The sequence below is a fragment of the Ochotona curzoniae genome, unplaced genomic scaffold, assembly GCF_017591425.1.
Source record: "Ochotona curzoniae isolate NIBS_2020 unplaced genomic scaffold, NIBS_Ocur_1.0 contig_2927, whole genome shotgun sequence".
NCBI lineage: Eukaryota > Metazoa > Chordata > Mammalia > Lagomorpha > Ochotonidae > Ochotona > Ochotona curzoniae.
In genome coordinates, this window is record NW_024465654.1 from 6258735 (window position 1) to 6268400 (window position 9666).

The 9666-nt window shown below is 60.4% G+C and overlaps 1 protein-coding gene across 1 annotated transcript; it reads right to left on the reverse strand.

Annotated features, from left to right (window-relative positions):
* Positions 1-307: 307 nt before the first annotated feature.
* PRICKLE1 (prickle planar cell polarity protein 1) lies at positions 308-8150 on the reverse strand. Its single transcript, XM_040978909.1, has 7 exons — positions 7912-8150; positions 6863-6976; positions 5961-6098; positions 5417-5620; positions 4432-4618; positions 2475-3338; positions 308-1582 (listed from the first exon to the last, which is right to left on the reverse strand). The coding sequence occupies exons 1-7, from the start codon at positions 8041-8043 to the stop codon at positions 729-731; spliced, it is 2493 nt and encodes an 830-aa protein (XP_040834843.1). The 5' UTR covers positions 8044-8150; the 3' UTR covers positions 308-728.
* Positions 8151-9666: the final 1516 nt, after the last annotated feature.

Sequence of the window (9666 nt, forward strand, 5' to 3'; positions counted from 1 at the left end):
TTTTGGTAGTTTTTTTTTTTTTTTTTTAACATTTATACAGTTTACATTGCTTGACCCATAAATAACACTCGTAAGTTTAAACAGGGCCATAGTTAAGAGTATTTACACAGCCCCACCATGCATACAGAGCCTTTTTAATATTGAGAAAGCAAAAAAGAACCCAAACTTTCCATTACTCGGCAGTATAAATCTGTCTAGACTGAATGCAAGCCAGCGCCGCCCGCCGCCACCACTGTTCCCTGACGGACTCGGCACTGCGCCGCAGCAAACGTCTTGTGATGCAGGGATATAAAAATATCAGCTTTAAATCTCAACTGTACAGTATACACATTAGTATTTGCACCGTTAAATTAGGAATACACTTAGTCTATGAAATACATCATAAATAGCAATGTACTTATTTTTGTTTTCTTTTCCCCAATGTGTAACTGGCTGGAGCTGATTCAATGCAGTGCCGACCGGCTGACGGGCTCGCAGGGGGCACGTGGGCCTCACAGAGTTGGCCCGTGACCAGGGGCATGCCTCCTCAGACATCCTGGCCCAGGTAACGACTTTTCGAAAGTGGCTGCAATGCGCCCGTGTGCCAGCATCCACACCCCCCACTGGCGGAGGCCCCCGTGGCATGGCCTGAGCCCGTGGACAGCAGCCGGGGCCCCACGCGCACTGGGGGCGACCAGCAGCCAGACATGCGGGGCAGCCAGCTTGCAGCGTGCCCTCGCTGCTGCACGTTAGGAAATGATGCAGTTTTTGCCTTTGTGCCCCCGTTTCTTCTTGGATCTTGTGGTCCTCTGACCAAATTGGGGCGTGGGCAATGCAGCCGAGGGGCTGGCCAGCTCGTCCGTGTAGTAGGCGTGTCTCTGCGGCCGGGGCTGTGGGATGGGCTGCCCCAAGAAGTAGCCCTCCTCCTCGGAGTCGGAGGAGGAGGACGACGAGCACCACGAGTCGTCCTCGTCATCATAGAGGCCCAGGAAGCGCGCCCCGCGCGGGGTCTGCAGCGCGTAGTCGGACGTGGCATGCGGGTAGCGGCCATAGGGCTCCGCGCCTGGCAGCCGCGCGCCCATCTCCCACGCGCCCCGCTGCTGCAGGAACTTCTCGTAGCTGTCGGGCGGGCAGAGCCGCAGCCTGTCCTTGGAAGGGGACCTCCTCTCCGCCATGAGATTGAGGGCGTTGTCAGAGCGCGACTTCCTGCTCCGCCGGCGCCGGTGGTGGTGCTGGTGCGGCCGCGACCCCCTCTCATCGAAGTGGTAGACCCGTCTGCGTGTCCGCTCGCTCATGGGCGCCTGCCGGACCTCCACGTGCTCGTAGCTGCCGCGGTCGATGACGTCATCCGAGAACTTGACCTGCTGGGGCCGGGACTGGGACTTGGACCTGCGGAGCGCCGGCAGGTGCCGGGGCTGCTCGGTGGCCAGGGTCCTGTCGGGGCACAGCTCCGAGCCCAGGCTCTTGAGGGACTCGGTGCTCCGGTGCAGCTGCGACGAGTTGAGCGTGCCCATGTTGCTCATCTTGTCGCAGTCTTCCACCTCCAGGTCCTGCAGCGAGTACAGCGGCGGCCTGGGCTTGCCCTCTCCATCCACCGAGGCCCCTGCGAGAGAAGCAGTAAGAAGTCAGGGTGGCTCCCAGCAGCACGGGTGCCAGGACGGCCACTCCAGGAAAGCGCATGCGACCCACAGCTCTAGGCCCGGGCAGGCAAGGGTGCTGTGCCCTGCCCTGACATGGCCACCACCAAGGACAAAGCTGCCTTAGTGCTGCCAGGAGCCGCATCCTGCAGGGACCCTCCTGTACCACCCAGTCCTTGATGAGCAGGGAGTCTTCCCCAGCCCTGCCCTGCGCCTCCAGCCAGCTGTCTGCCTTATTCACGAGGCTGGCTACTTAAAATGACCCAAACCCGAATCGCTCTCACATCCTGGGTCACCTCCAGAGGCGGCGGGCACAGCCCCAGCAGTGACACCAGTACCAGGGTGTGTCTGCAAACATCACAGACCCCAGCACGGGGCCTGGCCATCACACCGCCACCCTCAGCACCCCATGCCCTCGGACCCACCCAGCGTGGGGCATTGGCTTCCTGACACGCCCAGTTTCCCCAGCTCCATAGGCCTTGGACTGTGCTGCAGAAGTAAATGTGGCTAGGACTATGATGAACTTTCTGGAATCTGGGAAGCCTCCCTCTTGGCAAAGAGTGAGTGAGCGAAATGCTCAGAGGGCGATTTGAACACCATCAAGTCCACACAGCACGACCTGGAGCAGTGGTCCCGCACCGTCTCCCCCTGCCAACAGTTTCTGCTCTAAACCAGGGCAGGGCCTGTCCCTGCTCCCACTCTACGACACACACATCCATGCCGCTCGGGCACGTGAAGCACACAGCGTCTTGTGAGGCTGCCCAGTTTTCAAGGACGAGAGCCCTACAGGCGTCACATCATGTCAGTTTTTAGATCCATGCTGCAGTGGCCAGTGTCCCCCGTGCCTGGGGTACGCACCTGTGATGTTGGACAAGGCCAGGGAGTCCATGGAATCACGCATGCTGGGCTCTGGCTTCAGGTCAGACAGACACTCCAGGGAGCCCTCGTACCACGGGGCTGGATCGTGGTCGTAGCCCGTTGCCCCAGGCTCCAGGTCCAGCTCCTGCAGCCGTCTGCTGCTGGCGGGGCCTGGGTGGCTGCCGTAGGCCGAGTCACCCAGCCCATCCTGGGACTGAGTCCAGTACATGTCGGCCTGGTACTTCTTGCTGGCCAGGCTCGGGTGGTTCTGCTGCAGCTCGCTCTTGGCCTTGACCACGCTGTCTGAAATCCAGGGGTCGCCAGCCCGCACGTCCAGCTCGCTGGGTGACTGCTGGAAGAGGCTCTGGTCCCCAAACTTGAGCAGTAGCTGCGTCATGTAGTCTTCGTGCTCGGCCCACTCTTCGGGGTCCTCGGTGGTCTCCTGCTCCACCCGGCCCTTCCAGAAGTCCTCGCCAGCAAGACCTGCCCCTTGCGCCGAGAGACTCAGGCCGTCCAGCTTGCGTGAGAGGGTGTCGGCGGTGGCGCCCGCGAGGCCGGGGAACTTGTAGTTGAGGGCCGGGGACAGGAGCAGCGACTGGCGGCACTGCTCTGCCGACCGGCTGCTCTTGCCCATGCGCACGCTCCGGCGCGAGTCCCTGGAGCGTGCCGACTGGAAGGCCGAGTCGGAGGAGTCGGAGGCGTGAACGTCCTCGCCCAGGCTGCAGGTTTTGGAGCAGTAGATCTGCCCCTGCTTGGGCAGGAAGGGGCACCCCAGCAGTGAGGCCTTGCAGTGAGCACACGAGAAGCAGGCCTCTGTGGCGTGCCAGTGCTGCCCATCGTAAGCCATCTGCGCGTGGTCCACACCTGCCCGGGAGGAAGATGGCCCCAGGTCAGGAAGAGATGGGAGGGCAGGCAGACGGGCAAGGGAGGGGCGAGGGGGTCCAGGCACGGCTCCTGACACCTGTGTGGTCTGTGAATTTGCCTGAAATCCCCAAGTAGAGGCACTCAGGTGTCTGCCAGGGTGTGGAACGGTGGAACTGCCAGCTGAGGCCAGGGCACGCCACCTCTGCCCTTGTTCTCAGCTACCTGTGGTGTTTGCAGTGTGAGCTTGTTGTGGTTTTTTGGGCACTGGCTCCCCAGGGGGTGATGTGGCACAGTGGGTATAGCTGCTGCCTGATTCATGTGCCAGTTGCTCTACTTCCAACCCAGTTTGTTGTTAATGTGCCTGGGAAAAGCAGCAGAGGATGGCACCGAGTGGCCCTGCCGCTCACTCGGAGAGCTGATGCGGCTCCTGGCACCCCGCCTCACCCTGGCCCAGCCCTAGCCATGCGGCCATCTTGGGAGGGAACCCGCAGGTGGACGGTCTTTCTCTCTAAAACATTTATTTAGTTTTGTTTGAGGGGAGAGATGCCTGCAGATCTTCACTTCACTCCCCACATGGCCGGAGCTGGGTTGGTCCAAAGCCAGGTGCTTCTGCCCAGTCTCCCAAATGGAGGTGGGGGCCCAAGCATGTGGGCCATCCTCCACTGCTTTCCCAGGCCATTAGCAGGGAGCTGGATGGGAAGTGGGGGCAGCAGGACTTGAACTGGCACTAAAGGTGAGGGCTCCCCAGTGTGACACTGCGGTGCTGCCCGTGGTCACTAAGCTGGGGGGTCAGCGCCAACTTCCAGCCAGAACACGTGTGAAGCATGCTCTGGGTAGGGGGTGGTCCTAGGAAGCTCAGTGTCTTTCCCCCGACCTCCCCAGCAGCAGGGCAATGTGTCCAAGTTCAAGTTCACAGCCACTGGACAAAACCTTACTACCATGAACAGCGCAAACCCATAGCGGACCCCCCCCAGCCCTAACTCATCAACCCGAAGCACGGCGGCTCTGTGCATCTGGCACGCACACGGGCGCCTCCGGCACGCACACGGGCGCCTCCGTCTGCAGGCGGGGCGCATGCGCACTCGGGACTCACCGATGTGCTCCCCGCAAGTCTCGCAGTACTCGGCGTAGAGCGACTCGAAGCAGCCGCAGCAGAAGGGGCGGCCGTCCTTCATGATGTACCTCTGCCCGCCCAGGGCGGCCTCGCACTCCAGGCAACAGAAGTGCTTCATGTGCCAGTGGCGGCCCTCGGCCTCCGTGCACTCGTCGGCAAAGATGATCTGCAGGGCGAGGGGGAGGGGAGCATGCTGAACCATGGCACAGGGCAGCCGGGCGACCGCTGGGTGTCTGGCACAGGGGCTCACATGCTGTTTGCAGACGCTGCTGTGGTCCCCCGGGGGTAGCTCCTGGCTCTAGTGTCCTGCTGACACTGCACCCTGGAAGGCAGCAATGATGGCCCAGGGGCTTGGGCCTGTCCCACCCACCAGGGAGACCTGGGTGGAGGTCTGGGCGCTTGGCCCGTCCCAGCCCCGGCTGACAGTAAGCCTGCAGATGCCAGATCTCTGTCTCCTTGTCTTTGCCTTTCAGAAACTAAAAAGCAGGACCGGGGGCTGGCATGATGGTGTAGCCTGCAACACCAGCACCCCATACGGTCACTGCTTGAATCCTGGATGCTTCACTTCCAATCCAGCTCCCCACGGATGCATCTAGAAAGGCAGAGAAAGATGACCCAAGTGCTTGGGGTCTCTGCACCCACGTGGGAGAGCCGGGAGAAGCTCGTGGGTCGTGACTTCTGCCTGGCCGAGCCCCATGTTGTGGTTGTATGGGGAGTGTCTCCCTTTCCGTCTGTAGATCTGACTTTCACATACATAAGTATTTTTTAAAGCAAGATCATCTGCTATACTCTGTCCTAGAACTGTTTCTCAGAGCCCCTGCAACAAAGCAGAAGCACCCGTTAGACCATCGGAACAGGGAGCAGGTTCTGAAAACGCCTGCGCAGGACCAAACCAGGAGGTACTGACATCGCTGAGAACCCTGGGACGCCAGCCTCCTCTAAGCCTCCCTCCCACCATGTTCACCTCATCACATGCCGAGCACCGGGGCTTGAGCAGTTCGGCGTGGTGCCGACCACAGTGGATCTTTCCATCCTGATAAAAATAGATGAGGTCGACCAGCAGCTCGTTGCACGTGAAACAGACAAAACAGGACGGGTGCCAGCACACGCCGGGGCCAGCACGGGAGGCAAACACGGCCACCTCGCCGCCGTTGATCTTCAGTCCACACTGCAATGGACAGATTGGTGTGACCGCACAGCAGTGCCCTGTCAGGGAGTGACTGTGCCCCCAGCCTCCGCCATCCACCCCCGGATCTATAAGAAAAGCTGCTTGGCACAGCCCAAGCTGCTTGCAGTCCTGAGGGCTGCTGGGAGGAAGTGACTGTCCATCGTGTCGTGTGAGTTCCAGGTGTGGCCCCGCCCCTCCCTGTGTGCTGGCAGAGCCTGGTATCCACCAGATGGCTTCCCCCATCGGACACAGTGGTGAAGCCCACTGTGGATGTGTGCCGACAGGAAGTGAGGGGTTCTAGTCCTGGGAAGGCCGCTAGGGCCCAGCCCACCCAGGCTACCTGCTCGCACACGGCGTGCAGCACGGCTCGCGACAGCAGCTTGATGGCTCCTCTGCCCAGGGCTTCTTTCTTGCGCTGGGCACTGAACACCTGCAGCTCCTTTTTCTCCTCTTCACTCAGAGACTGGCAGTAGCGCACCTGCGAAAACCGACAGGTGGCTGATGTGCAGGCGCCGTATCCTGGGTGGGAAGCGCAGGCGGGGCCGGCCTGCCTCCCCATCCCCGTGTCAAAGGGGAATCTGGAGGAAGTCTTTGGAAGTTTTCTGCTGGGGAATATTTATTTTCGTCTACTTAAAAGGCTGAGAGAGAGAGGAGAGCTCTAAGATCCACTTGTCTCCTCCCGTGTGCCTACAGCAGCAGGGGCTGGCCAGGCTGAAGCCAGGAGCTCCACCTGGTCTCCCACATGGTAGCAGGGAGCTGCCATCACAGGCCCTCATCTGCCTCCCCTCAGGACACAGAGCTGGCCTGGGAGTAGTGTGGCGGGGACTGAATCTGTGCTACAATGGGATACGGTTCAGCCCAGAAACATTTAAACCTTGTCAGCAGAGATGCTCAACGAAGCTCAATCAGCCTTTCTGGAAAATGTTGGAACTTGTGAGCTGCCACTTGCTATACTTCCCTGGCAGTGCAGACACGCCAGGCCTGCTTACTGGCAGCCTCGCTACTGGGAGCAGTGGGGAACCAGGTCTCAGGCTGCTGACGGCCTGGACAGCTGCAGACACTGCAGAGCTGGCCCGGCTACCTTCCTGGCACAGACAAGTGTCTCGGGGAAGGAAGACCTGTGTGCAACGACACAGTCCAAACTGGAGAAAAGTGGGGTTCGTGAGGGGTTCGGGGGCACACTGCTAGTTGCCGCTTTCCTGCAAGCCGTGCAGCGAGCTGGGCCCTCTTGTGTGTCTTTACCTCATTGTCGTGCGGGGGCAGCTGGTACAGAAGCTGTTTGATGCGATGCTTCTCCCCGGGGCTGTTGACGTAGGGGACCTTGTCCTCTGGCAGGCACGCGAAGTAGAGCTGGACCTACACAGGGCAGGCAGTGTGGTCAGTGGGCGGTGCGCGCTCAGGCCTCGGCCGTCGAGCCCACCGGGCAGACGGAGCCTGGATGCCAGCAGCCTGCCACTGCATCATGGCCACAATGGCAACGAGGGGTTCCCGAGCGTTCCCGAGGGGTTCCAGCTGGCAGGCACTCTGGTGTTACTGTGCAGCCCTGGCAAGGCCAGCCAAAAGCGGCAGTGCCAGGTGGGTGTGCACACGGCTGCAGGGGCTGGGTGACACCGTCCGAGGCCTGGCCACTGCACACACACATGCACATGCTTAGTTTCTGCATTGTACAAAGACAAAAGCTGTTTTGTCCAATGTGGCACACCCTCTCATCAGCCTCTCTGCCTCCGTGGGGCTGTGTTCCTGTGAGGCAGGTTGGAGAAGTCAGGTTTGTTTGCTGTTGTCCTGCAGGCAGGCTCCCTGGGCAGCTCTGCCATGGCCGCCCAGCCCTGGGCATGGGCTGTCCTGACAGCAGCTGCACACGCACAGCCTTTTCCGACCATGCAGTGACCACTGGTGTCTGTGTTGGGCCCCGGGGTGCCTGCAGCCGAAGCCCTCCTGTCAGGCCACTGGTCAAGTGCAGTCGGTGCACAGACCATGCTCCTTGGCCTTGAAATGACAGCTGTCCCCCATGTGTGGGGAGACCACCTGTCCTACCTCCGGGCTAACCATGATGGACACACAGCTCTGCCTCGCTCTCCAAGCAGTGCACTGCCCAGGGGCTGCTGCGAATGGCCCTTCGCTGCTTCCTGCTGTTTTGTTATCATTGATACTGTGTGAAATGGGCTCATCAGAAGTCCATGTGACAAACCACATGTGTCCCATCTGCTCTGCACAACTCAAGGTAGCCTCCGTGTGGCGCTCCAATCAGAGCAACAGGGCCCCAAGAGAGAAGAGCCCCCACTGGTGCCCACCTGCTCGGGCCGCAGGCCCGGGGGCACCCAGGCGTACTCCTCCAGCGCGCAGCCCGAGTCGTCGTCAGAGGCGGAGCTCCGCTGGCACCCGAAGGCGAGCACGCCCATCTTGGGCTCCATCTCCAAAGGCATGACGAGGGCGTCAGTGCACGGCTTCCTCAGGCTCGGGGCATCCGCCGGCAGGTGCTGTGCACAAACAACACCACAGTAACATCCGAATGTCTTCCTCTCGCCCCAAGAACATTCTAGAGTGCTTGTTACACAGAAGGCTCCAGGCCTGAGAGCACGATGGCCTTCGCTGTGGCGTAGCAGGGAAAGCCGTCACCTGTGGCACTCGCACTCCACATGGCCACCACTTGGAGACTGCTCCACTTCTCAACAGCTCCCGGCTGACAGCCTGGGAAAGCAGTGGATGCTGGCCCAAGCCCCCGGGCTCTACCCCACGTGGGAGACCCAGAGGAACCTCCTGGCTTCAGGTCAGCTCAGCTCTGGCTGTGTGTGGAGTGAGACAGTGGGTGGAAGTTTTCTCCTGGGGCTGAGGGGTAGGGAACTTGCCTTTCAAATAAAAGTAAGTCTTGAGCAAAAACTGACAAGATGGCCAGGTCTGTGTGATTTGCAAAATGCCCCCTCGCCCCCGGCTGACTCAGGTTTGATGCCATCAAAGCATGCTTGCTTCAAAATGACAAAGCGAAAAAACATTCCTTCTGCATCGTCTTCCCTGATCTCTGCTGAATTACAGAGTGTCTGTGAAGACCAGCACGGGGCTGAGCCACACCTCCCACAGCCCTTCCAAGTGCTGCCCTTGTCTCCCCATCCTGGTCCGGCATCCCACACGGGCGCCGGGGCAAGCCCTGGCTGCTTCCCTTCCATGCAGTTCCCTGCACCCGCATGGAAGACCTGGCTGGGCTACAGCCTCCTGCTTTGCCTTGGCCCAGCCCCAGCTGGGAGAGTGAGCCAGCTTTCAAATAAATAAATCCCTTTTTAAAAACTCAGTGCTTACATGCTTGAGGTGAACAGACAAAAAAGTCCAAATCGCTCAGCTGTGGCTGCTCTGTTCGTGCTGAGGCAGTGGCAGCCCTAACAGACAGGGCTACTCCCCAGTCCTGAGACCCCTTGCCCACCCAGGCCTTTACTCCCTTCCTGCTTCTGGATGTGCCCAGGGACTCCTGCCCTGGAAGGCTGGCATGGTGGTGTGGGTGGAAACCCAGCGCCGCTAGTAAAACCCTCCCACCTGGAGGCTGGAGAAGCCGAGGGGACTGGTCTAAACCGGGAGGCTGGGTCAGACACCGGCTCAGCGAGCGGGAAGCTCAGAGAGCAGGTGCAGGCGGGTGCGGGGTGAGGTCCCATCTGTCATTTCCTTAGACCAAGTCACCAGACCACCTCAAAATCATGTAGACGTCAAACACAGGTGCCCAGTGCCTGTCCCTGAGCCCCGAGAGCCGCTCAACTCCTCCCGTTCCCACGTGCAGAAGGGCCTGGGTGCCAGAAGCCACCCTGTGAGCCACAAACCAGCGAGGCAGAGCTGGGGACAGGCAGCCCAATGCGCAGGGGGATTCCAGCGTGGCTACAGCCAGGCCTCCCAGGGCCCAAGCCGCAGCTTTCACTGCTCCCCAGAGCACACAAACCAGCAATAAAACCAGGGGTAGGGGAACTACTGCAGGTCCAAACTGTTCTGCAAACACACGGAGCTGCGGTCTCCCCGAGCCCCCCGCCTGCCACGTTTGCTTCAGAGCGAATCCTGCACCCCGTCACCAG

Bases quoted from the DNA above. Each gene is read 5' to 3' on its own strand.
- PRICKLE1 (XM_040978909.1), bottom strand. From the start codon at position 8,043: ATGCCTTTGGAGATGGAGCCCAAGATGGGCGTGCTCGCCTTCGGGTGC. The intron at 4,619-5,416 runs GTGAACATGGTG...CTCGCCCTGCAG, and splicing joins GGTGCTCGGCATGTGATGAG to ATCATCTTTGCCGACGAGTG. The intron at 1,583-2,474 runs GTGCGTACCCCA...CTTCTCTCGCAG, and splicing joins GGCCTTGTCCAACATCACAG to GGGCCTCGGTGGATGGAGAG.